Source organism: Talpa europaea (assembly GCF_964194135.1).
Source record: "Talpa europaea genome assembly, chromosome: 11".
Lineage (NCBI taxonomy): Eukaryota > Metazoa > Chordata > Mammalia > Eulipotyphla > Talpidae > Talpa > Talpa europaea.
The window spans coordinates 75,103,210-75,130,096 of record NC_140078.1 but is presented as its reverse complement, the minus strand read 5'-3'; the positions used below and the strand labels follow the sequence as shown (position 1 = coordinate 75,130,096).

General features: G+C 51.6%; 2 protein-coding genes across 3 annotated transcripts in view; both read left to right on the top strand.

The window, feature by feature from the left end:
- NKTR (natural killer cell triggering receptor) overlaps nucleotides 1-8,761 on the top strand; it is a gene marked incomplete at both ends in the record, with an annotated part of 48,349 nt that extends 39,588 nt beyond the window's left edge. Inside the window, 5 exons of one of the 2 annotated variants that reach the window (XM_084246760.1) lie at nucleotides 1,052-3,922; nucleotides 4,990-5,085; nucleotides 5,799-5,855; nucleotides 6,380-6,481; nucleotides 8,674-8,761. In XM_084246760.1, the coding sequence (XP_084102886.1) occupies nucleotides 1,052-3,922; nucleotides 4,990-5,085; nucleotides 5,799-5,855; nucleotides 6,380-6,481; nucleotides 8,674-8,761 (3,214 nt within the window). Of the gene's footprint in view, nucleotides 1-1,051; nucleotides 3,923-4,989; nucleotides 5,086-5,798; nucleotides 5,856-6,376; nucleotides 6,482-8,673 lie in introns of both variants that reach the window. The other variant, XM_084246759.1, reaches the window with a different exon arrangement.
- Nucleotides 8,762-20,023: 11,262 nt separating this feature from the next.
- ZBTB47 (zinc finger and BTB domain containing 47) lies at nucleotides 20,024-26,371 on the top strand (the record flags this gene model as incomplete). Its single annotated transcript, XM_084247205.1, has 5 exons — nucleotides 20,024-21,541; nucleotides 23,143-23,290; nucleotides 24,908-25,023; nucleotides 25,630-25,774; nucleotides 26,010-26,371. The coding sequence occupies 5 exons, from the start codon at nucleotides 20,024-20,026 to the stop codon at nucleotides 26,369-26,371; spliced, it is 2,289 nt and encodes a 762-aa protein (XP_084103331.1).
- Between the last annotated feature and the right edge of the window lie 516 nt (nucleotides 26,372-26,887).

Genomic DNA, 26,887 nt, shown 5'->3' with positions numbered 1-26,887 from the left:
TCAATTTTAGTAATAACCAGAAGTTAACATTATATAGCAGATTCTTTCCTGGACATGTCTTTTAGTCACTGATAAATGATAGGAAAACCTATATCTAGCGTAGGCATTAACAACCCCAGGGACTGTTGCTTTTTTAGAAGTGTACATATCTCTTAATCCTCATTGACATCCACATCGGAATATCTATTTTAAAAATGAACTGACCCCAGAATAGTTAGTGAAACTTATACCAATGTATATTCATATACATCAGTGTATGTATAATTGTTCATGGTAGAATTCTTTTTTTAATCTGGGTGTCTAGCAGTACAGTTTGAAATTGGAAGAGGGAGGAATAGGTATGCATCTGTTGTGTGAAAGTGGTTTAGAAACAGTGGTACTAAGAATTCTCAATTTTGAGCCCTGACACTAAGATTGTAATGCCTACATCTGTTTTCTTATACTTTTTTTTTCCTTGCACTTTTCTTGTAATATTCATGTATAATTTCTGTAATAGGTGGTTTAACTAAAACTTCAGGAGAAAGTTTTTATTACCTCTATGGGGGTGAGATAAATTGGTAGTTATGCTTACTTCTTAAGAAAAAGAGGCTTCTCTTAAAGTCCAGGCAACTATTCTGTATCTGCAGAGAATCAACAGAATTGTTTGGGAACTTGATTTGACTCTCCCTCAAAAACTTCCTGGAGGCACAGAGGGCTATAAGCAAATCACAGCCAGGAACTTTTATGTCAACAATGCTCTTGTGATTAGTTTAGATTTCAAAACCAGTTAGTATCAAATTTGGATTTCTTTGCTTAGTTTTGAAAAAGTCCTTTTGCAAGTGAATCTGTTGGTAGATGTCATTGTGTCTCTGTGAAAGTATAAGGTCAAGATCAGGCTTATCAGTTTGATTTATTTTTCCTACATGTGCTTAAAGTGTTGATGGAGTCAATACTCTGTTGTTACCTAGGTTTATCAATACATTTGTTTTGACAACAGACATATTGTAATTTTAAGGCATAGAAAACATGCTTATATATAACTGCACGCATATTATTATGTTCTTTTCTATAGGTTAAGTGACCCTTGTTCAAGCCGATGGGATGAAAGAAGCTTGTCCCAGAGATCCAGATCATGGTCCTATAATGGAAATTACTCTGATCTTAGTACAGCAAAACACTCTGATGGTCATCATAAAAAACGCAGAAAAGAGAAAAAAGTTAAGCATAAAAAGAAAGCTAAAAAACAGAAGCATTGTAGAAGACACAAACAGACTAAGAAGAGGAGGATTATTGTACCCTCTGACATAGAATCCTCAAAATCTTCCACCCGACGAATGAAACCCTCTTGTGATAGAGAAAGGAGATCTCGTTCCTCCTCATCATCATCTCATCATTCATCAAAGAGGGATTGGTCTAAATCTGATAAGGATGACCAGAGCTCTTCATCCCACTCTAGCAGAGACTCATATAGGTCGAAATCTCACTCCCAGTCTTCTTCTAGAGGAAGCTCAAGATCAAGGACTCCATCAAAATCTTCATCACATTCTCGAAGTAGATCAAAGTCCAGATCTAGTTCCAAGTCAGGGCACCAAAGGACAGCTTCAAAGTCACCAAGAAGGACAGCCCCTCAGTTAAGTGAAAATAAACCAGTTAAAACAGAACCTTTAAGAGCAACTGTGCCAAAAAATGAAAATGTTGTAGTGCAGCCAGTGGTGGCCGAAAACATTCCTGTAATACCACTGAGTGACAGTCCCCCTCCTTCAAGATGGAAGCCTGGACAGAAGCCCTGGAAGCCCTCTTATGAGCGAATTCAAGAAATGAAAGCTAAAACAACCCATTTGCTGCCTATCCAAAGCACTTACAGTTCAACAAATATTAAAGAGATTGGTAGTTCATCAACCTACCATAAAAGAGGAAAGAATTCAGAAAGTGATCGGAGTGCTTATTCAAAATACAGTGATAGAAGTTCAGAGAGTTCACCAAGGTCTAGGAGCAGATCTTCTAGGAGTAGATCTTATTCCAGATCATACACAAGATCTCAAAGTCTAGCTAGTTCACATTCAAGATCTCGATCTCCCTCATCTAGGTCTCACTCACGAAATAAGTACAGCGATCACTCACAGAGTAGTAGATCCTCTTCATACTCCTCTGATAGCAGTGATAATGGAAGACGAGCAAAGAGAAAATTTAAATCCAGTGGGGAAAAAAATAACACTTCAAATAAGAGGCGTAGCAGCAGCTCTGAGAAGACACTTGGCAATAAATATGTCAAAGGCAGAGACAAGTCTTCCTGTCAGAGAAAGTATAGTGAAAGCAGGTCATCTTTAGATTATTCTTCAGACAGTGAACAGTCAAGTGTTCAGGTTACACAGTCCACCCAGGAAAAAGAGAAGCAGACTCCCATGGAAATGAATAATAAACCAGAGAAAAACAGAGATGAAGAGAAACCCAAGTCTGAACGGGAATGCTCCTGTTCAAAAAAAAGAACTCTGAAAGAGAATCTTTCTGATCACTTTAGAAATGCCAGTAGGCCCAAAAGAAAGAATTATGCTGGGAGTAAATGGGACTCTGAGTCAAATTCAGAACGAGATGTAATGAAGAACAGTAAAAATGATTCCCGGCAATCTTCCGATAAAGAGGAAGGTGAGGCCACATCAGATTCGGAATCAGAGTTTGGTGAAATTCACATCAAAGGCAAACCCACAGCAAAGTCTGCAGCAAGTGCTTCATTGCCTGATAGTAATGGCACTTGGAAATCGGGCAAACAGCATTCATCAAGCTCTGTTTCTGAGGATTCCTGTTCAAATTCAGAAAATAAGAGAGAAAAGCAACGGAGGCACAAACACGTATCAAGGGAAAATCTTAAAAGGGACCACAGCAAAAAAGTGAAAGAAAAATTGAAAGGGAAAAAAGACAAAAAGCACAAACCTCCAAAACGAAAACAAGCATTTCACTGGCAGCCTCCACTAGAATTTGGTGAAGAGGAGGAGGAGGAGGTTAATGAAAAGCAAGTTACTCAGCAGTCAAAAGAAAAAAAACAAGTTTTTGAAAACACTGAAACCATAAAAGAAAATATTCCCCAAACTGAGAAATCCTGTGAAGATGGCAACCTTCCAGCCAAGCATAATATGACAATTTCATCAAATACTGATCAGCATGCTAAAGATGATAGTAAACTGAGCACTTCTCCCAGAGCCGTAAATACTGAGGAACATGTAGCCACTTCTCCCCCAGACATTCAGCATATTGAAGAAAGTGTCCCCAGCAGAGTGGAGGATGTGCTTCAAACAGATGACAACATGGAGATTTGCACTCCTGACAGGAGCTCCCCAGCAAAAGTAGAAGGGACTTCTCCTCTGGGAAACTCAAGGCTTGCCAGCACAGATACAAGCATTGTTCTAAAGCAGGACAAGCAAAGGGAATCCCCTGAGGCAGAGGTGCTAAAACAGGAAAGCAGTACCTCTGACAGCAAAGCAGCGGGGGAAGTGGGGAAACCGGACAGCAGTGCTGGAGAAAGCACTGTGAAGAGGGAGGGGACTGAAAAGAGCCAGATCAGCCTCATGGATAATAAATGGAAACCCCTACAGGGCGTAGGAAACCTGGCAGCACCGACTGCTACCGCGTCCAGTGCTGTGGAAGTTAAGGCATTGACTACTGTGCCTGAAATAAAACCACAAGGCTTGAGAATAGAAATTAAAAGCAAAAATAAAGTTCGGCCTGGGTCTCTCTTTGATGAAGTAAGAAAGACAGCTCGCTTAAACCGGAGACCCAGAAATCAGGAGAGTTCAAGTGATGAGCAGACACCTAGTCGGGATGGTGATAGTCAGTCCAGAAGTCCAAGTAGATCTCGAAGTAAATCTGAAACCAAGTCAAGACACAGAACAAGGTCTGTCTCCTATAGTCGCTCAAGAAGTCGATCACGAAGTTCCACATCATCTTATCGGTGAGCAATAATATTCCTTCCTTTTTTTCTTCAGAAGGAGGGTCTGTTAGAGTTTAGCCTGAAAGAACATCAGAATTAGGACCAGATCACTATTTCCAAATATCTGGAAGGAATAAAGAGAAGTCTTGTGCTGTGTGACTCAGAGAGCAGATTGAGGATAAATGGGGAGTGATTTCAGGGTAAGAAATTTGGACTCAATATGAAAAAACGAGCTCTCCGTTCAAGCTCTCTGGCAGTAGAAATGAGCTACCATGATAGGTGACGAGTTCATCTTTAAAGGTGTGAGGCTGCTCTCTTGCCTGTTAGTGATGCCTTAGCAGGGATCCTGAAATTACAGAATATAGGGGACTTGATTCTAACCCACCATTTTACACATATGGAAGGTGGGAGCCAGAGATGCCCAAGGCGCGACTTGTAGTAAGGGGAAGAAAGGGTAAAAGCAGTAGGCTTTAAATTTTGTATTTTCTTTGGTTCAGGCTGTATCTTAACTTTTATCTTCGTAGACTATATTGGTGCAGAGCATGAGAATTTTTAAAAACAAAAACTTGGTGATGGTAATAAGAATAATGATTTGTTTACTTTTCCTTGTAAATATTTCATGGTTTTACGTCATACCAATAAGTATATTGTACTTCATTTTCATCATTTGAACTTAAAATACAGTAAGAATCTTTCATTTTTTTTCCTTTATAGCTATCAGGCTCTTTCACCCTTTATAGCTCTTTCTTCCAAAGCTATCTCTCTAGTTCAGTTTCCTACCTAGGAATATTTCAACTTCTCTCTGCTTTGATTTTTTTTAATCCATCTACTGTTAATGGATATTTAGATTATTTCCTCATTTGTTACTAAAAATAGGGTTCTTATGAACATACCTGTGCCAGCCTTTTCTATTTTTCTAATTCTATTCCATATAAAGCCTCATTCTCTTTCGTTGTCACATGCACTGTGAGGACTTAGTGAGACCTTTCCAAAAACCTTTCTTGTGTTTCCCCCTTCCTTCCTACCAGCAATTAATTTTAACAACACTGTTAATTAATATAATTACATTTTTTCTGCTTTTAATTTAGATCCAGAAGCTACTCTAGGAGTCGGAGCAGAGGGTGGTACAGCAGAGGGCGCACAAGAAGCCGGAGCAGTTCCTACCGCAGCTACAAAAGTCATAGGTGAGTGTGGGGATGCACCCTCCCTACTGCTCAAGGCCTGCACAGGTAGAGTGGGGCAGCTGTTGAGAAGAGTCTTGTCACTGCTAAAAGCTAGACTGGCCTGTTTCCTCATCTGACCCTTTCTTTGAAAAACTATTGGCTTCTTAATGGCTATTCTCAGGATGGCATCTAATCAAAGTGAGGAATGAGAAGTAGAAATATGTAAGAGATGCTCTAACTACTGCCTTCCCTCCCTTACCTCACCCCACTGCATATTCCTTAACCTGCGTTCCCCTCTGCAGTCACCTCTTGACTTGGGCTGGAGGCTGAGATAGGAGGATTGTTGGGAAATGGGACCAAAGTTGGAGAACCCTGGTTTCTAGTTCTTCCATCTTCTTTCCCTCTTTTGCCTCTCAGGTATTTTCCACTGCTGCAGCTTCATGTTATGTCTACGTGTCCTGCCTGTGCAGACCTTTCCCCTCCCCATCTAGTTAGAGCCTCCCAGTGACTTTCTTAATGTGTACCTCCTAGCAGACCTGCAGAAAGTGAATTTTTTCTTATTAAACATGCTTTAAAATTTATAAATTTATGCTTTGGTATAAAAATAAGATAACTATAGCTATTAGAATTCATTGTGCCTTCTCCTTGATGGGCAAAGAAATGCCTACATTTTTTGATACCACCTGTCCTGTCCTGATCCACAAGATGATGATTCTTCATGTGGTTACTACTAGGACATCCAGTAGGAGCAGATCCAGGAGCAGCTCTTACGATCTCCACAGTCGATCCAGGTATGGACAGAGGTTGGGTAACTACTTGTGGGGGCAAAATTAAAAAGGCCTTTATTTATTAAACCCTTCATTAATTCCCCTTTAAAAAGTGTTGTATTTTATTGAATAATTTAAATAGATGTATTTATCTCTCGAAATCATATCCTTTCTAAATGAGGTCTTTTTGATAGTTTTTACCTATTGGCCCGTTAGACTCCAGTGTCACGTGACAACTGATGTCAGATTATAATAGCAGGTGTTTATTTAATATAATGACTAATAAGATCAACCTAATTCATACAACTCAGTGCTTATTTTACGACATTTTTCAATGCAAAAAATAAATAACAGTTTTCTGTTTAATATGATAAGTCTGACTTTGGGCAATTGTTAAATGTTTTCCACTACTTACTATGCAGATGTATCCTCAAGTTGTTACATAATGCCTATGTTCTAAGCTAGAATACTCTTAAGATCCTAAAAAGAAATGTAATATATGAATGTTTGAATTGGAAAACAAGTGTTTGTTGTTGCTGTTAAAGCAGGTCCTACACTTACGATAGCTACTACAGCAGGAGTTGGAGTCGAAGTAGAAGCCAGAGGAGTGACAGTTACCGCCGAGGCAGAAGTTATAATAGGCGATCCAGGTGGGTGTCTCCTTCTGAGCACTGCAGATTACTGTGGGCACTTGGCGGGCCAGGTGATAAACTAGAAGAGAACACATAATCATCTTAGGACAGAGATGCTTCTGTCTATTCTTGAATTTCAACAGCTCATGGGCAGCTACTAAGAGTAGCCTTTGTAGTAAGAGTTGCCAGGTAATGTTTTGGGTTGTTTTTTAAATTTAAAATGGATTTTTATATATTCATATGTCCTTGGAAAGACATTTCTTTTTAAGGAATAAAGAAATAAAGTCTTTAAATAAGGCTAGTTGCTAGAAATGGAAAAGCCAGTTTGTCAGTTTTTGGGGTTTTTTTTTGTTTGTTTGTTTGTTTTCAAATGATTAAGTTTCCATGCTTGAAATTGTAGGTCTTTAGCTTTTTCTTTTTTTTTTCTTTTTAAAGATTTATTTATTTATTTTATACAAGCATTGGGTACAGTCAGAAGTGCGGGAGGGTGAGAGAATTCACCAGAGCCAGAGTGGAGAGTAGAACAGGCAGACTGACGAAGTACACTGCTGAGGGGAGCAGCGGGCGGCAGGAGAGGTCTGCGCGCCATGTGGGACCCTTCTCTGGTGGCCAGGAAGCAGCCAGGGATCGAACCGGCGCTACAGAGGCTGCGGGCAGCTTCGCAACCCAGCGCTCAACCGCTGCGCCACCAGGGAGGCCCAGTTTGTCAGTTTTTTAAATAAAAAATGTAAATCATAATAACATGTCAGTCAATTCAGCAGCAGGATTGATTTGTATCTTCTCAATTATTTAGTAAACATTTTTTATATATTATAGATATCTATAGATATTATATATTTTATAACATTTTGGGTACTACTGCAAAAGTGTTTATTGGTGACTTTTTCTAATGTCCCTTTTCTGGTGGCTTCCAGTCTTACCTTGCATCCATCATGACTACAATGATCCTTGTAGAATATCAGTGTGATCTGTTGTTTGAAACTTTTCAAGAACTCTCCACTGCCTTAAGGGGCAGGTCTAGACTCCTTAGCACACATGTCCTCTCTACCAACCAATTCCAGGTGGAACTTTTCTATCCTCTCTCCTTGAATTTACTAGAACCTTTCTTCTGACTAGAAACATATCATCTCCCTTCCTGCCTCTTGAAGTGACCCCCTTGGGCCTGCAGTTCTCCATTGTACCCATCGCCTCTGGAAAACCCTCTCTGACTGCTAAATTTGAGGCACAACACTCCCACCCCACTCTGTGTGCCTCTGAGCAAGCCTTTGCCTATTTCAGGCCCTTTCTGCTCCTAACTTCTTGTCTTAGCCTTTATTTTGTATCATCTAGGATCCCCATGGAACTATATTTGATCTATTTTTGTTTTGCTGCTAGCATCTAGTAAAGTGACTGGCTCTCAGTAAATATTTTTCAAAATAACTGAGTGATGACCATAGCCAGGTCCTCTTGGCTTATTATCCTAGTGTTCCTTTCCCTGCCCCTTATCTTCGCCTCTTAGTGAACCCCTATTTTGATTGCCTTATCTTTAATGAAACTTTTTTCATGCACCTTCCTCAGTCTAAATTAATTCCTCAGTCTAACTAATTGTTGTTCATTTTATTTTTTTAAAGATTTATTTATGTATTTATTTATACAAGCACTGGGTACAGTCAGAAGCGTGGGAGGGTGAGAGAATTCACCAGAGCGGGGAACAGAATAGGCAGACTGACGAAGTACACTGCTGAGGGGATCCACGGGCGCAGCAGGAGAGGTCTGCGCGCCATGCGGGACCCTCGCCAGCAGCTGGGGATCGAACCGGCACTACAGAGGCTGCGGGCAGCTTTGCAGCCCAGCACTCAACCACTGCGCCACCAGGGGAGGTCCTGTTGTTCATTTTAATGTGGAAAATTATTCTTAGTGAATTTCAAGTAATTACCCAAGATACGATGTTTATTTTATGTTAACCTACCTACCATTTATCACCCAAAACATTTTTGCAAAATTCACTGTGTTACCACAGTCAGTACACCACTCATCCTACACCGACTGTGCTGTGCCAAATCAGTATTGCTTTTTTAAGCCACTTACATCAAAAAAGATGCTAGGTGAGCAATTCAGAGGGTTGACATTTTAAAGTGGTTTTGTGTATTTGTTTTGCTTTGTTTCAGCTTTAACTGCAAATGCCTGTACTGTCTCTAAAAATCTGTTTTATGTGCTTTTTTAATATACAGGAGTTGTAGATCTTATGGTTCTGACAGTGAAAGTGACCGAAGTTACTCCCATCACCGGAGCCCCAGTGAAAGCAGCAGATACAGTTGAAATGTCCTTTTTTTGATACAAATTATATCTTAATTGTAAATATCTGGTAACTTAAAAGTTTAAGAAACTTAATGGCAATCTGTTCTATTTCAATATTAGCAATGAATTTCAAAGATAGATACTTGTTACTTGTTCATTTACAGTGTGCAGAATTTAAATACAGCTATGTCTCAGAAATATTTTTATGCCATATTCTACAGTAGCCAACTATGGAAATTAATTTTATTTTCTTGAATCAAGAAATCATGAAATTTAAATATAATTTACAATATTATTTTAGATACACTATTTCTCCTATCTCATGTATTCCCTAGAATAAAATTCTTTTTGATTCGCTATTAAGGCTTTAGCATATATGCTGCCAAATATCGAATCGTGAAGGTGAACTGTTAAACGTAGCCAAATATTTATATGTCACTTACACAGAGTCTTATACATATATGCTCCGAAAAACAAACTGCCCAGAATTGATACTACTGGTTGCAAGGAGTATAAGACAGTAGCTCTGGGGTTCTTAATTCATTCCTTCCTTCTTTGTTGTCTCAGAGGATCAGGAAAGTTGTCATCATATATCCCACTGTCTGAGTTACTGCAGGCTGGCGGGAAAGTTCAAAATAATAAACCAGCCTTAACTATAAATAGCTGCATTGTCTCTAAGGACCCAATGTTTTATGTGCTTTTTTAATAAATACTATCAGAAGTTTTGATTGTAAAAAACAATTGTATTCCAGTTTCATGCTTTGGTGCTTGGCACTTTTTGGTGCCCCCTTAAGCATTGTTCTTATCTACTATACATTAGAATTTCATGAGAGGGAGAAATGAATTATTTTTTCTTTATTTACTAGCACCAAACATAGTTCCTTCTGGGCTGTAATCACTTTGAATATTTGGAGGGTTTCTGCAAGCACAGGTATGGACTGTGGGGCCCCCTGAGGCAGGCAGGATTGGCATAATAGCCACTCAGGGGTACTGCCCATAAGTGATGTGTGTGCCTGCCTCTGAACAAGTGATTTGAAGAGTGGACTTTAAAAGTAACCCCAAAATCTAACTGCCACCTTCCTGAAGACATTTCACAGGGCTGTATTTCTAAATCTTTTAAGGAAGAGATCTGCCACAAAGCAGTTGAACTGTTTGAGCACCAGCATGTTTGTTCCTGTTTCCATCGTGACCCACGCTCACTCAGCGAAGCTTTGCCACAGGAATAAACTGGGATAACAGATGACATAAACTACACATTTTCAGTTTTGGGTGGTTCCTCCAAAGATGATTTGATCTGTAAAAACTGGTGTGGGTTTGTTTTTGTTTTTTTTTTCTTAACCTTTAGTTTGTTTCTTTCCCCAAGTGTACTTAATCACCTTAGTGCCAGTCCAAACCAGTTATGCAGAAGAAATTCATATTGGATGCTTGATGTAGAACTCTGTGCCATCCTACCTCAGGCCTCGCCTGGGAAGTAGGAAAGAACCCTCATTTTGAGGGATCTGACAACCCTTGATGGATAAAGGGGTGACTTTGGGGGCTAACTATCACTCATAGAAGGTTCATAAACAGGGTTATGCAGTTAGTTGTTTGCCAAGTTGACAGGCAAGAGTACATTAGACTAGAGGGTTTAAATCAAACATACTTGTTAGCGAATGTAAAACAATGTGTGATTCCTACAAAGTGTTTTCAAAAGTTGCCTGCAAAAGAGAATATTGCTTAATAATACTCAGTGGGGGGGGGACGGGGACAAACAAACAGAAACTGCCAAATTAAGAATAGTTATCCTCGGGCAGTATAGTAGTGGTCTGTTGCTGTTTAACAAATCACCCCAAACTTAGATGCTTAAAACAACACCCATTTCCTAGCTCACAGTTCTGTAGCTCATGAGTCCAGCAAGGTGTGGCTGGGTTCTCTGCCCAGGCTCCTCACAAGGCTGCAATCAAGGGTCAGCAGGGCAGCATTCCTTTATGGACACTCTGGGGAGGACTCTGCCTCCAGGCTCATTCAGATTACTGGCAGAATTCAGTCTTGCTGGCTGCCAGCCAGGAGCCTCACAGCTCCTTAGACTGCTCACTTTCGCACTGGTATGCTCCCCTTCATCTTCAAGCCCAAATGGCCCATCACGTCGTCCTTCTCATGCTTCATCTCTCACTGCCTTCCTCCTCTGTGTGACTTGATCAAATCCACTGAGACATTCTCCCCATTTTAAGGTTATCTGTGCCATAGAATGTAACATCAGCACACGAGCGATATCCCACTTCCTGGGATTGGGGCAGGGAATGGGAGAAGCATTTTAGAATTCTGCCTGTACTCACAAAAACTTCGCCCATCTCAACTGTGGGTGGAATTTTTCCCTGAAAAAGCGGGCTCTAGAAACCTTGTTTTCTCTCTTCATGGAACAGAAGAGCCCTGAGCTGCAGCATTCAACTTGTGTGTTTACTGAATGAACTACAGAAACAGCTTTTCTTCCTAAATGGGACTGTTCTGTATTTTGAGGTATTTTTAATAAAACTGAATTATGTTGTGTATTGTGCTTCTTAGAAAATGCATTATTGGACTGTTTTTGTAATGTCCTGTTTACTGCAGTGAAACATGATATAGCTGGTATTGTTCAAAAACTGTAGAATCACTTTTGTACATATTGGCAGTGTCTTAATTTGTATACACTACATTCAAATTTCCCTAAAACTGAAAAGGGGGACCCTTGTAGAAATTAAAATATATACTTAGTCTAAGGTTGAGTCTGTGCATGTTTCATCTTCCTGTGCTCATCCAGACTTCAGTAGTCTTTCTGAAATGGAAAAGAAAACAGTCTCCTCGCTGACCCAGCCAGTTTGAGATTTCATCTTTCTGCAGCTTATTTTCTTCTAGCCGAGTGGACGGCTGTTAGCATGCCATTCAGCTAGAGAGAACTTCAGGCGGTGGTGTTCACCTACCCACAGAGGTACAGATGGCTCTTGGTCTCCCTCCCCTGCAGACTCTGGATTCCTCCAGGCTTTGATGTTGCTCGCTAGCTGAGGTGACCTGCAGACAGATGTCTTTGCTGAGCAAGGAATATGTCCCCTCCCACTTATGAGTTGCCGTGTAGGGAAAGCATAATTACCTGCTGACCCAACGACAGCCTCCACATGCCCTCCCTGACAGTGGCACACCGGGACATAGCACTCACTCCTGGAGAAAACATTCATGGTTATATTTTTAGCATCCACTTGAGAATTCATAGGACAATTACAATTAACGTTTTTTTCCCTCAGAACTCAAAGGAATTGGTATTTTTTTTTAAGTGAATACAACATCTACAGCAAGACTTGCATTGTGGATAGTCTGCTTTCAAAATTAATAGTGGACCCCAAAGGTTGGCAGTTCTTGAAAATAGTTAAATTTGGGTGCATTGCTTTAAAATGTATAGGAAATTTTAGAGTCAGTTTGCGATATGGGAATCCCTGTACGCTGTCAGGGGCTTATTTTTCACGCAGCTCCAGGATCTTCATTCACATTCTCATGGTGATCATCTTTATCAGCTGGACAGTATTTGGGGAGGTGTCAAAGGCTTTGGTCAGACTGTTGCTCTGAATTAGCATGGCACTTACTAGCTAAGAGAAATCAGAGAAAATGCTCTCCCTTACGCAACCTTTGGTGCTGGCTGGGCACCACCAGAAGGGACCAGAGGCTGTAGAGGTAAAGTGAGAAACCTTGCATGCTGGTTGTGCAGACTGGCTACATAGGGTCTGGAAGCCATGTGTACACAGTTGAAAATCTTAGTCTCAGATTGCTGATTTCCAGAAGAGGAAATCCACTGCCTGCTGCCCAGACTGAGAGGGGAGAGAGCTCTGCGGGACTAGGATAGAAAGAGCTAGGAGAGGCTGAGAGAACTCCTGCTGTCAGAAGTCCTTTTAATGTTGTCAAGGGTTTGAGGGCTGTCTCAGGAAGGAGCTGGGGACTCTGGAGGAGGCCTGTACCTGCTGGCCTCAGGATGGCCTATGCAGCTCCAGTCAGTGCCTGATGGGTACAAGGCAACACCTGCCTGGCCACAGCACATGCATACAAAGGGGCCTGCACGCTTTAATGGTCTGGTTTGGGGACAAGTTTTGGTATAAAGTAAAGTTTAGTGCTCACTTGTCCTTGCCTTCCCTCCTCCCTGTCAATCAAAGGCCTCTAGTGAGGCTAAGCTTGGGAACAAGCACTTGTGTCTGGTGGAGGCCCTCAGGCTCACCACTCGCTGTCTATGGCCCGTCAATCTCCAGCTCCACAGACTATGCCAAGTTCCAAAGCCTGCAGGACCCAGGCTAACTTGGGGAGGGTTTTATCTCTTCAATCAGCCTGGAGTCCTGAGGATATTGTAAAAAGGAGTGACCTGAGCTAAGGAGTCTGCACCTGGAAACCTAACCCTGGGCCTCACTGTTCATCTGTCCTGAGAGGCACGCAGTCCTTAGATAAGCCCCGAGAAAAGGTATTAACATGGTAGCCCAGACATGAAGACCAGCGTGGAGATCTGGCTTGCCACAGGGCCAAAGGAGCATAGGGCTTCTGTTGGCATTTCAGCCCCCAGAGCACCCAGGGCCTCCTGCAACTAAAGTCTCTACTAGGTCAGGGTCTCCGAGAGGCTGAGAAGGGCTCCCACTGAGTTCATTGCCTCACCTCCCACATTTGATTTTAAAGGAAAGCCCTCTGTTCTGTGGTACAGTGATTGGGGCCAGAGCCAAACCACCCAGGTTCAAATTCTGCCCTGCTGCTCCTAGTTGGGTAACTAGATAAATTCTTTATAATTAAGTTCATCTGAAAAACTGGGATACTAGGAACTCTCCCTCCTAGAACTGGTTTGAAAGAAATAGAGCCCAGCATACATCAAAGTGGCTGGGGCGCTGGCCCCTGGGCTTGCCTCCAGGAGGAGGGGAGGAGTCCTGCAGGCTTCACGTGGAGGGCCAGGCTCAATCACTCATGAGGCCCAGTCCCTTGAACCAACAGGGTGGGAGAGGATCCTGGAAGCTGCCAGGGAGGCCTCGAATGCCAAGGCCATGACGTGTATGGGGTGGGGAGTTAGGGGCAGTGGGGAGGGGGGGACTGGGCAACCTGCTGGTTTGCATTAACCACCCTCCCCCCAGCTCTGCCCCTGCAGCTGTGGGCTGTTTGTGTGCCAAGCTCAGTGGAGGCAGGAGACAGAAGCAACACCCCTCCAACCCCATACCCAGAGGTCTATGCTCCCCTACCCAGCAGGGTCCTGGGCAGTATCTAGTGGGTAGTTTGAACTTCCCTGCCACCCCACTGACCCCAAGCTGTCTTACTGGCTCACATTTTCTGGCACTGCCCACTCTGCTTTCCCTCCATCCCCCATTGGCTACAGCAGCTACACAGTTTGATGTCACACCAAATCACTTCCAGTTCCAGATGCTGAGCCGTCTCCTGCAGCCTGGTCTTTGTGGGTGCTATTTTTTACCTGGAGCACCTTCCTTTCTTTGTACTAGTTAATGTTAACTTACATGCTCCAGCTCTGTGCAGCCCCATTTGAACCCACCAGACTGAGTTCCTCAAATAGCTCCTTCCTGTGGAGTCTAGTGGGATCCAAGGGCCAGTCTCACAGAGCTCTCTGCCTGTGGCTCCCCCTGTGGATGGACTGTAAGCAAACTGGGATCTTCAAGGAGAATCGGCTTCTCTTTCCCTCTTGTCTCACCCAACCTCCAGCCCCCTTCCTTGGCATGACTGCCATACCCCCAACCTTGCTCACGCTGGCCACACCCCTTGCTAACTAGGCCTTGGCTAGGAAATGGACTGAGAAGTGTCCTGTGCAGGTCTCTCAACCAGGCTCCACCCAGCCTGTGGGAGAGGCCGCTGTCCTAGCCGCTCCTATCCCTGGTTCCCATGCTGGTACTTGGCTGTGTGATTTATCCTGCTCTGGGCCTCACTGTCCTGATCCAGCCAGCAGGTACACAATCCCTCCCTTGCCACCTTCCGGGCACTACGTTAGATGAGGAAGTGGGCTGGGTAGGAGGATGAGGTAGAAGGCAGTCTTGAGGTTTCAGGCTGGGCAGGCATGGAGGCTCTGTGACCTGGTCTCAAGCTTGAGACCCCCGAGAACTGAGTAAGCTATCTCTGCTTTCCCTATGGCCACTCAAGTGCAGGATATTTACTGTGCCCACCTCTATGTCCCTCTGTCCCCATCTGCGCCCCTTGTCTGTTCCCATCTCTTTTTCCAGCATGGTCTCCTCACCCTTCACCAGGCTGTGTGCAATCCTCCCCTTCCTCTTGGCATTCTCTGATCACTCCTGGCTTTGCCCCTGATAGGTTCTCTCCCTGGCTCTTGGCTGCTTTGTCTTGCGGGCCTCCCCATCCTGGCCTCAGGGGAAGTCCTTGCAACGTTAGAGGATGGCGCATCAGACTATACATGTGGCCTGCTGTGATCTTGGCCTCTGCCCTATTTACCACCCTGGCACCCAGAACTGAGACACTGGGAGCAGTCCCCAGAGTACCTGTTCATTCATAAGGGGGCATACCCAGGAGATACTGTTCCAGCAGGGCATGCCCATGGGCTGGTGTGCAAGCATAAGTGCATGCACGGGGGGGGGGGGGGGGGGGGGGAGGGCCAGAGGGTACTGTGTGGTATTGCCAGGATGAAGGCCATGTGAGTGACCAAAAATGGGGAGTAGTCAGCTTGGGGTGTGGTGGGGGTGGGGACATGGAACCGGCATCTGAGTGCATAAATCGCATGAGAGGCCCAGAGACCCCCTCCCCACAGCGGGAGCCCAGTCACCACCTGGGTCTGCCGAGTCTAGCAGCCCGGTGGTCCCCCACCCTGTTGCCTGCTCAGCCTGGCAGTTCCTTTGCAGCCTCCTGCCAGCACAGCCAGCCCCCTGCCCCCACTGGTGTCCATGCCAGAGCAGCATTCCGCAGGCCTGGCTGCATCTCCCCAGCAGAGCCGGAGCTGGGAGGCTACTCAGCAGCAGTTGGGTCAGACAGTTGGGGGACACAGTGGGGCCCGGGCCTCTGGCCTCACTCCTCCAGCGTGCTCTTCTCTTGGCCCTGTCACCATAAAGGATTTGGCGGGGGCCACTGGGGTCCAGGTTCTTGCAGCTCCTGCCCTGGGCGGCCCTGTGCAGCCAGAGGAGGCCACTAGGTAGGTACGGTTCCCCCACTACCCCGTCCTGCAGAGAGAGAGCCCTGGGTTGCCCTGGGGTAGAGACAGGGGGCCGGGCCAGATGGCGATTCACACTCACCCTCAAACCAGAGCAGCCCAAGCCAGAGGGGGATTCGGCCCCTCAGCGTTGGATCGCTCACGGGAGCAGGTGGAAACCTTTTCCGCAGCTGGTTGGGGGCCCGGCGCGACCAGCCTCGCCATTTCAGGGCCGCCTCTGGCTCCGACCCCGCCTCTGTGGCGCAGCTGGAGGGCACGGGGGTTAGACTCCCCGCGAACTTCCCGGGGCCGGGGCTCGGCGCGAGAGTGAAGCCGGGGCGCCAGCGCCGGGGAGGGCGCCGCGGGGACGCCGGTCTGGGCGCCCTGGCGGCCGGCGGCAGCGCGGGCTGCACCCGGCCGGCGCCCACCACGCGTGTCCGCGCCCCCCGCCGGCGCGCAGGGAGGCCTGGCCCTTTAAGCGTCCAGACGGCGGCCCCAGCTGACGCGCGGGCTCCAATCGGCGCCCCGCGCCCCCCGCCCGCCGCGCCGGAGGCTCTGGGGCCGCAGCTGCTCGGCGGCTGGACTCGCCGCGGCCCTGCGCCTCCGCCCGCCCGGCCGCGCCCCCGGGGGCCATGGTCGCGGGCCCCTGCGCGGGGGCGGCCCCCAGCGCGGCGCTTCATGGAGCGGCCCGGGCCCGGCCGCCGGGGGCAGCGCGATCCCGCAGGGCCCTGTGAGCCCCCAGCGCCACGGCACCATGGTACGCAAGGCCCTGCCTGTCCCCCCTCTTATCCGCCCACCTGCGCGCGCCGCCCTTCCGGGCGCCCCGCGGGCCGGCGCGCGGCGGAGGGGCCGAAAGCATCTGCCCGGCTCCCTGCCGCCCCGACCTCGCCGGGTCCCCTCGGGCCGGGACTGCGGCGCCCCGGCGGGGCCCTCGGCGGAGAGAGGGTTAAATTCCTGGGGTGGGGGCGCCGGCGCGAGCGGCTGTGGCCGTGCCGGGCACCGGCGGAGGGGGGCGCTTCTCTGAGCCCGGGACGGCGCCGCCCTCCGGCTGGGTGATGGGGAGGGGGGAGGTCGGATTCCCGCCTGGGCCTTGGGCCACGTGAGCTCTGGAGCCGCCCTGCCTCGGATTGGGGCGCCCGGGCCAGGCTGGGTGGGGGGGCGGGGACGCCCGCACTTCTGGTCCAAACTCCTGTGTGACCTTGGGCCGGTCCCGGCCCTCTCTGGGCCTCTTTCTCCGGGAAGGAGTTGGGGGGCAGGAGCGCAGAGAAGGCTGACATAGACACCCCCTTCCCCAAAGGAGGAGCCTGGAAGTCATGAGCCTGTGCCCCTTGCTGCCCGGAGAGGAAAGGTGGGCCTGGGGTTGGGTGTACAGATGGATGCCAAGGAAGGCCCTGAGACAGGGTGGAGGGCTTGTGGTGTCCAGTCGGAGGCAAGGTACCCCTCGGATTTAGAAGGTTGTGACCAGGTGAGCGGCCTCAGCAGGTGTCCCTGGCACCCCGTCTCCTTCCTCTCCCTCATACCCCAGCCTTCCTTGGGGAGTGGATTTGAGGACATGAACCCCCTGGTAACTGGAGTGCCTGACCTCTCCTCTGGTCCTGCATCTTAACTATGCTGGCCTGGCCTGGATGTGGGGTGGGGTGCACTGACTACAGCTGGCACAGCCAGATGGGGAGGGCTGTCTGTAGCTTCAGGGAACTGGCACATCTGGCTGGGAAGGCAGGCACAGCTGGTGGGCCCTGTATGGGAGGTGCCAGGCTAGGGGGCGGCTGTGCCCTGCTGAGAGGCTGCCAGTTATGCACTTAGGCAATATCAGTGTGTCCTGTCAAGGAAGTCCCCTCAGGCTGTGAGGTTCTCAGGCCCTCCAAAAGGCCAAGGATGGTGCTCCTTGCCTGGGGGTGCCATCTTGGGGATGTCTTTTCCCTTGCTGAGGTCAGAGGCCCCTGACCAGGCTTCACCTGGATCCTGAGACCAGATCTGCACCCAGGAAGGTTGTGCATTGCCCTTTCCCTATGACAAGCTGGCACTGGAGGGCATTCCATAAAAGGGGAGCAGGATGGACTGGGGTCCTGTGGCCTGGGTGAGATCCCACAACAGGCCTAACTGACAAACTACTTTGCCTGCCTCTATATGACCCCTGGAGGCTCTGAATTGCCTCTCTTACAACCCCAGTTGTGCCCTGAACCCTCAGTTCAGTACCCTGAACCTGCAGGTCACAACAGCTCTCAGGGGAGGTGGCAAGTGGGGTTGGGGGCTGAGTAGTGACAGGGTCTGGGGAACATAGGTGATCCCCTGGGAAGAGGTTCTCTAGATGCCTTCTTCTGCTTTTCATGTCATTAGAAGGCCAAGAAATCTAGCCACGTGAGTAGTGTCCATTCTTAGCAGGGAGGAAAGGGGATCTCAGCAGTGCTGGGAGTCAGGGGTTCTGCTGCTCACCATGAGACCCTCCCATTCTGAGCCTTGATTTCCCCATCTGTGCAAGAGTGTTTGGTCCCAGAAGATGAATCAGAATGAGTCAGAGGAAAGAGATGGGAGGGGCTTGGCACTGTATTCCCCATTAGATTGGCCAAAACTGGATGGGCCTATAGCCCTGAGACAGGGGCACATGGGTGGCTTCTAGGAGTAAGTGGGGAAAGGCGTGATGGTGGGAGAACTCAAGGAAGATGGTGTCTGTGGCTGGGGACCTGTGAGACTGAGATCTGAGGGAGCACGGGCAGGCGCTGCCCGGGGATGTTGGGTATGGAAGGTGGGGCCTTCCACAGATTCTTACTCAGGTGACTGAGAAGTTGAGCACAGGCACCACACTGGCCATCTTATGCTCCACTGGCATGGGCGGTAGGAGTGGACTGTGGTGGACAGGGCCAGAGTTTCATCCCAGGGCTTCCAGGGAGCAACTTGGGGGAGAGGAGCTGATGGCTTTGTGGCAGCAGGGCAAGAAACGCCTGGTTGGACACAGCCTGAGGAAGGTCAGAACTTGGAACTGGAAGGCTTGGTCCAGCTAAACAGGTAGTCAGCAGATATTAATTGGACATCTGCTGTGTTGGACTGATGCAAGGGACTGGGCAGCCTTGCCTTCTGTGCTGCCTACCTTCTGGGGCTGCTATGGTGGATCCAGAAATAATTAAGCAGCCACTGTTCTGAGCAATTCACAGGTACAGGACTTGGCCAAAGGGCCTAACAATCTGATCTGTCAAACTTTGAGGGCCTTCTTGAGGCTCCAGAGACCTCAGGTGGTGTGACCTCCAAGATAGAGCCATCTTGGAGCCTCTTGCTCTGGACTATCCCTTATCTGGGGGCCAAGCAGTAAAGGGTCTAGGGCAGGCCTTGGGGGCCTCCTGCCTCCTAGCATGGCAGAGAGGTAACACAGTTGTGTTCGCCTACTCCGGCAGAAGGCCCATGGGGGGAGTCGCTGGCAGCCAGGTCTGAGGCTACAGGCAGGGGGAGGGCCTGGCCCAAGCACTGGCTGAGTAAGGAGGGGCTGGCTGACGTTCACCATTCGCCCTTAGCAGGGCAGCAGGACCAGGCTGGGGAGGAGTTACAGGCCCTGGGCCTGGATTTTGTCACTAAAGTTTCTCCTGTAGCACTCAGCCTCGGCCTTGGGGCCCGCTGCTGGCAAGGTGAGGTTCCCTCAGTGGTAAAGTGAGGGAGTGAGCCTGATTTCAGTTCTTGGGGCAACTGGGGTTGGACAGGCTTGACTTTATTTGTGAGTGTGAGGGAGAGAACCCACAGTGCTCAGAAAACGCCCAAGGAATTGCTGTGTCCTTTCTGGGGTGTCCGCCTAATCCTGGTTTGCCCAGAAAGGTCACCCCTGGATGGTTGGTCACCTTCATCCCTTTTCCTTCCTCTTTCCTTCTCCTCCGGAATGACTTTTTCTGTTTCACGGGGAAGAGCTAGAGGCCCAGGAAAGTTAACCCACTAAACCAGGAGTCTCATGGTCAGAGGCCGGGCTCTATGGGACTCAAATCCTGGTCCCCCCATGTCCTTGCTTGAGCGTGGGCCCTTTTTGTGCCATGTGGAGCCAGGAGTGGTGGGTGGGCTGCTTCCCGGATGGGGGCGCCGGGCGCGGCCGGCCAACCTGACGTGTGCCTTCCGCCCCGCAGTTGCTGGTTGAGAAGACGACCGACTCACCGGCGGCGGAGTTCTCGCTGGTGGAGGACGTGGCACTGCACTTTGCCTGCTTGATGGGCCGCCTGAACGAGCAGCGCCTCTTCCAGCCTGACCTCTGCGACGTGGACCTCGTGCTGGTGCCCCAGCGCAGCGTCTTCCCAGCGCACAAGGGCGTGCTGGCCGCCTACAGCCAGTTCTTCCACTCGCTCTTCACCCAGAACAAGCAGCTGCAGCGGGTGGAACTATCCCTGGAGGCTCTGGCTCCTGGCGGCCTGCAGCAGATCCTCAACTTCATCTACACGTCCAAGCTGCTGGTCAACGCAACCAACGTGCACGAGGTGCTCAGCGCTGCCTCGCTGCTGCAGATGGCCGACATCGCCGCCTCCTGCCAGGAGCTGCTCGACGCCCGCTCCCTGGGCCCCCCGGGCCCCGGCACTGTGGCCCTGGCCCAGCCTGCCGGCAGCTGCACCCCAGCCGCGCCGCCCTACTACTGCGACATCAAGCAGGAGGCCGACGCCCCGGGCCTGCCCAAGATCTATGCTCGAGAAGGCCCTGACCCCTACTCGGTGCGTGTGGAGGACGGGGCGGGGGCCGCCGGGGGCACAGTGCCTGCCTCCATCGGGCCAGCCCAGCCCTTCTTCAAGGAGGAGAAGGAGGGGGGTGTCGACGAGGCCGGCGGGCCCCCGGCCAGCTTGTGTAAGCTGGAGGGCGGCGAGGAGCTGGAGGAAGAACTTGCAGGCTCTGGCACCTACAGCCGCAGGGAGCAGTCCCAGATCATCGTGGAGGTGAACCTCAACAACCAGACACTGCACGTGTCCACTGGGCCCGAGGGCAAGCCGGGCACTGCCACGGGCCCGGCCGCTATGATGCTGGGGCGGGAGGACGGGCTGCAGAGACACTCGGAGGAGGAGGACGAGGAGGAGGAGGACGAGGAGGAGGAGGACGAGGAGGACGAGGAGGAGGAGGCCGGGGGTAGTGGAGGAGACGAGGAGGAGGGGGAGGAGGGAGAGGAGGCTGGCAGTCAGGGAGAGGAGGAGGACGAGGAGGAGGAGGGAGAGGAAGGGGAGGAGGGGCACAGCGGGCAGGAGGAGGACGAGGAGGAGGAGGAAGGACACAGCGAGCAGGAGCAAGAGAGCTCAGAGGAGGAGGAGGACGAGGAGGAGGAGGGGGACGCAGGGAGCAGGCAGGGCCCCGGGGGGCCCGGGGGGCCCCGGGGCGGCCGGGCAGAGCCCCCTCCCCACAGCCGCATGGCCACTCGGTCCCGGGACGGTGCCCGGCGCCGGCCGCCCCCTGAGGCCGAGGAGGCCGGGAGGCGGGGTGGGAAGCGGCCCAAGCCACCCCCGGGAGTGGCCCCTGCACCGGCCCGAGGGCCGCAGCCCGCCGACGGGATGGGGGCCAAGGTGAAGCTGGAGGAGAAGCAGCACCACCCGTGCCAGAAGTGCCCCCGCGTCTTCAACAACCGCTGGTATCTGGAGAAACACATGAATGTGACCCACAGCCGCATGCAGATCTGTGACCAGTGTGGCAAGCGCTTCCTGCTGGAGAGCGAGCTGCTGCTGCACCGGCAGACGGACTGCGAGCGCAACATCCAGGTGGGCGGCGGGCGAAGCCGGGCAGTGCAGAGCGACCCTGGGCCCCGGATGTCCTGCTGCCCACGTGGCCCAGGGGGTTTGGGGAGATCAGACTTACCCCCCAGATGGTGAGCACAGCCCAGGCCCAGGATGAGCCAGGAGAGCTGGGCCCAGGTTCTCAGGGTGCAGACAGCTCGGGGACAGCATCAGGAGAGCTTCGTGGAGGAGGGAGTAGACCGGGCTTGGGCAGGCAGAGGAATGTGTAGATAGAATTGAAACAAACTGCACCCTTGGCCAGAGGGGCAAAGGGGAATGTGAACTTGGAGAGAGGACAGGAAAGTTGGGAGCCCGTGAGGCCCAGGGACAAGCTGCTCTGGGGAGAAGCAGGCCTTAGCACAGCCTCAGGCAGCCCAGCGAGGCCACTGTGAGTAGTTTCAGACTGCGCAGTGCACAAAAGCCCTGAAGACAGGAGAGAGTGTGCCTGGGGTGGGGTGTGGGGCATCATTTTCCACTTGCCACAAAGGCTGGCTAGAGCAAGGGCTGGTAGGAAGAAACCCCTACATTCAGTTCTGGTAAGATGCCAGCTGGCCTGGGCCTAGAGAAGGGCTGGATGAGAAATTTGGGGAGAGTAGGTGGAGCTGGGGGAGCCCGAGGGCTGCCAGGCCTTGGGCCAGCCTGAGTTATTTTGTGGCGACCTGGCCTCCCAGGGCGGGGCTCACACAGGGCTGCCAGACAGGGTTTTACCTTTTGCAGCAGGGAGAGGTATGGGGGCAGGTAGGCGGGTGCTAATTACTTGGAGTAATTGCTAATTGCAGTGCTCCAGGGAGAAAGTGTTGCTGGAGGGGTTACCTGGTCTCTGCCCCACCCGTGTGCACTTGCTCCCACTTGCCTGCCCTCACGGCTACCCTCTGACTCTACCTGTCATACACCTGAGCCTGCCTCCTGAAGGGGAACGACTCTTGTGCCCCTTCCAATCTGGGCAGTGTCACCCAACATCGGCCAAGCCGCCAGGCCTCTGGAGTGGCCCTACCGGCATGGGCAGGACAGGGGCCCCAGGGAAGAGGAGCAGGGGAGTGTGTGCCCCACGGTTTACACCATCCTCCACTGTTTGATGGGCTCCAGTGCCTCCTGCAGTGCCCCCGGCCTGCCCTTTGGGCCTCTCTCCTTAGGGATGTCTGTGCTGAGAGGGCATCAGTCCCCACTGGGGGAGACAGTGGCGATAAGGCACCACGTGTGCCGGGACCTGTTACCGGGGAGGGTCCTCTAGACTGTATAAGCTCCACACTCACTGTGGCCCTGCAGCCAGTCAGTGTCTTCCTTCTGTAGAGATGCTTGTTGACTTGAGAACAGAGGACGTGGTCCCTGACCCCAGCTGAGTTCAAGGTTGAAAATGGGCCCAGGCTGCAGCCCTGGGTGAGTAGGAAAGTGTTCAGGGCATTAGTGTCCCCAGCTCAGACATCATGTTCGGCTGAACCTTGGACATTAAGAGCTCTTTCCAGCTCAGTTCGGGGGCAGGGGGTTGAGGGGGATGGGGAGTGGCGTCCTAGAGAGGGGCTGTGACCTGCCCTAGGTCACATGGTCCTAGTTCAGGACCCAGGGCCTAAAGTGCTCTCGTCCCGCAGTGTGTGACATGTGGCAAAGCTTTTAAGAAGCTCTGGTCCCTCCATGAACACAACAAGATCGTGCACGGCTACGCAGAGAAGAAATTCTCATGTGAGATCTGTGAGAAGAAGTTCTATACCATGGCCCACGTGCGCAAGCACATGGTTGGTAAGTCTAAGCTGGTAGGGATGGGACCCGAGGACAGGACTGGACCAGCTGCTGTGTGTGCTGGGGAGGATGTCATATTCAAGGGCAAGGTGACGGGGCGAGAAGGCCCTGTCAGCTGGGAGGCTGGTTGCAGTGGCAGGCGTGCCTGGGCGGGCTCTGGGGCCAGGGCTGCCGTGTTCGGTTGGGCAGGTTGCACACTGTACAAGGGCTCTTGGAAGAGATGACAGGTGGGGGCCAGCATCCAGCTGGCACACTGCTAAACAGACTGTGCATCCCGGAGTGGGGTAAGGAACACCTTTTCCTAAATTATACCAAGTGCCGTGTGGGCTGGCGCTGGCTCTGTCTCAGTTTGAGGACAGCTGCACCTCTGATTCTCACCTTCTAGCCCTCTGCAAAAAGCTGCTTAGCCTTGTCTGAATGCAACTCTCCTCCAGGGGGTGACACCTCGACATAGTAAGGAGGCCCCCCAAGTGTGTTGGGCCACCCCTCTGCCATAGGCCTGGCTGGGAGTCTGGTATTCAGTTGACCCTCCCTTCCTTGCCTGTGCAGGAACTGAGGCTCAAGTGAGAGGTGACCAAGTTGGCAGTGGGTTCCTGGCCAGGTCTTACCCTGTTTCTTCACCAGACAGTGCCAGTGGCCTCCAGTGTGAACTGACTAAGAGCTGGGGTCCTAGGGTCTGAGTGATCCAGGAGCATGCTGGGTAGTCCAGAATTAGGGTCCTTTCTTGCATTGGACTCTCCAGCTCAGAGTTCCAAGGTGGCTCTCCCTATCTCCAGTTGCTTCCTCCCATTTCTTGAAGAGTTTGTTGGTCCTCACCATGGTTCATGAGACGCCCTCTGAACTGCTTAGAGCCCATGGCTGGGGCCCTTACGAGTGTCATTCCCTGTAAAGTCTGGCACCTTCCCAGCCTCTCTCATAGAAGAGGATACTGAGTCCCAGAGACCACACAGGGAGCCAGAGGCTGGGTCAGGATTTTTTTTTTTTTTAAGATTTATTTATTTATTTATTTATTATTTATTTTATTTTATTTTATTCTGGGTACAGTCAGAAGCGCAGGAGGGTGAGAGAATTCACCAGAGCCAGAGCGGAGAGCAGAGCAGGCAGACTGACAAAGTACACTGCTGAGGGGAGCAGCGGGCGGCAGGAGAGGCCTGCACGCCATGTGGGACCCTCGCCGGTGGCCGGGGATCGAACCAGTGCTGCAGAGGCTGCAGGCAGCTTCACAGCCCAGCGCTCAACCGCTGTGCCACCGGGGAGGCCCTTGGGTCAGGATTTAAGCTGAGGACAATCCCACTTGAGATCCTCTAATCTTTCTCGGAAGCTTTAGGGGTGAGGCAGCCTAGGCTGTTTCCCTTGGCCAAAGGCTAAGAACCAGGAGGCCCTCCCTACTTGTCTGAGCCAGACTTCAGAGCAGACAGAGAGACGCAACCCAGAGGGAAGGGCAGGGGTCAAAGGCTATGAGACAGGTTCCAGGGGAGGTGGTGCCTAGGAGGCTCCCACAGGGCTGCCCCAGGAGGTGGGGTGTGGGCCCACTGTGGCGAAAGGTCAGGCAGGGATCCCTTGGGAGGAGTCTGCGGGTCCCCCTGAGACATGACTGCCATGGTGCCCACTTCATAGCCCACACCAAGGACATGCCCTTCACCTGTGAGACCTGTGGGAAGTCCTTCAAGCGCAGCATGTCTCTCAAGGTGCACTCACTGCAGCACTCTGGGGAAAAGCCTTTCAGATGTGAGGTGAGTTGTCTTCTCCACCTGCCCCAGGGGCCACCCTGACAGAGCACAGCAGGGAGGTGGGGGAACAACTACTTAAAAACCAGGAGGGTTAGAGGGAGTTGAGGACGGGGTTCAGAAAGAGTGGTGCACTTCCTTTCACCTCCGCCTCCCACCTTGTCCTTACCTGGTGGTCCACTTACCCTGCCTCGCCCTGTTTCCTCACACCTTGCCTGACCCTCACACAGTCCGGGTGGGACATCTGCATGGGCCGGAACCATGGGGCAGGCAAAGGGAGGAGCATCTCCAGCAGAGCCCAGAGGTGGCGCTGCAAGTGGGCATGAGGGGGCCTTCCCTCTAGGAGGAAGGAGAGGTGCCTCCTGCCTTCAGCATGAGACTCCCCTGAGCGGCAGCCCTTCCAACTTCCTGACTCCCATTCCCACCTGGGCCCTGTGTGCCCAGGGCCTTTCTCCTGCCTGTTCACCGCCCAGCCCCAGGAGCACCTCCTGGCCCAGGATCCCCTCCCCTGTGTGTCCTTCCTGAGCCCTGCCCACAGGAAGGGGTGAGCCCTTCCCTCCCTGAAGGGGCTCCTGCTTCTGCCCCTGGACCTCACCCCCACCCCACCCTCAGAACTGCAACGAGCGCTTCCAGTACAAGTACCAGCTGCGGTCACACATGAGCATCCACATCGGCCACAAGCAGTTCATGTGCCAGTGGTGCGGCAAGGACTTCAACATGAAGCAGTACTTCGACGAGCACATGAAGACCCACACAGGTATGGATGGGGCTGGCCACGCGCCTTCCCTGCGCAGAACCTCACTTGACCCTTCTCTGGGAGGCCCAGCGCCCAGCTCTCCGCCTCCCAGGGTAGGGACAGGCTGGTGCAAACGTGCTGGGGACAGGAGGAGGGGAGCAGGGGGGGATGCCCGCCTGCGCCCCGGGGCACCTGGAGGCCAGGTGTGGCGCCCCTCCCGCCCCCCGTGACGCCCCGCCGCCCATGCCAACCCCAGGGGAGAAGCCGTACATCTGCGAGATCTGCGGCAAGAGCTTCACGAGCCGGCCCAACATGAAGCGGCACCGGCGCACGCACACGGGCGAGAAGCCCTACCCCTGCGACGTCTGCGGCCAGCGCTTCCGCTTCTCCAACATGCTGAAGGCGCACAAGGAGAAATGCTTTCGCGTCAGCCACCCCCTGGCCGGCGACGCGCCCCCCAGCGCCCCGGGCCTGGCCCCCGCCCAGCCCCAGGCGCACGCGCTGCCCCTGCTCCCCGGGCTGGCCCAGACCCTGCCGCCCCCGCCCCACCTCCCGCCCCCCCCTCCGCTCTTCCCCACCACTGCCAGCCCGGGCGGGAGGATGAACGCCGGCAACTAGCTGCCAACCTGCACCGCGGACCTGGAGCCCAGGGGCCCACCCCGGGAGCGACCCGCCGGGCCCTGCCCGCCCTGAGGAGGCAGCAACACGGGCCTGGAGCCTCCCGCACCCCCTTTGGTGGCTGGACTTGCTCTGCTTGAGGCCTGTGACCCTGGGGGCTGTGCAAGCTGGAGGGCCCCCCGAGCTGGTGGGGGACGCCTCACTCCCAAGTACCCCCCTTTCAGTGACTCCTTGAAGCCTTTACTTTTTTGGGGTTTTTTTTGGGAAGTGAAGGAAAAAGAGAAGAAACTATTTGCAGCACACCCCTCCAGGTGAGGGGGTGCGAAGGTGGCAGGTACAGTGGGGAGGAAGGGGTCTGGGCAGCAGGTGTGACTGGTCACGCCTGCTGAGGCCTGAGCCAGAGGGGTTGGCCAGGTCGCCCCTGAGTCTGTGTCAGCAGTTCAGCCCCACATCTGTACCCCCTAAACTGTCCCCTCATCCTAGAGGGTTTGGGGAGAACTTGGGGTGCCAGCCCCC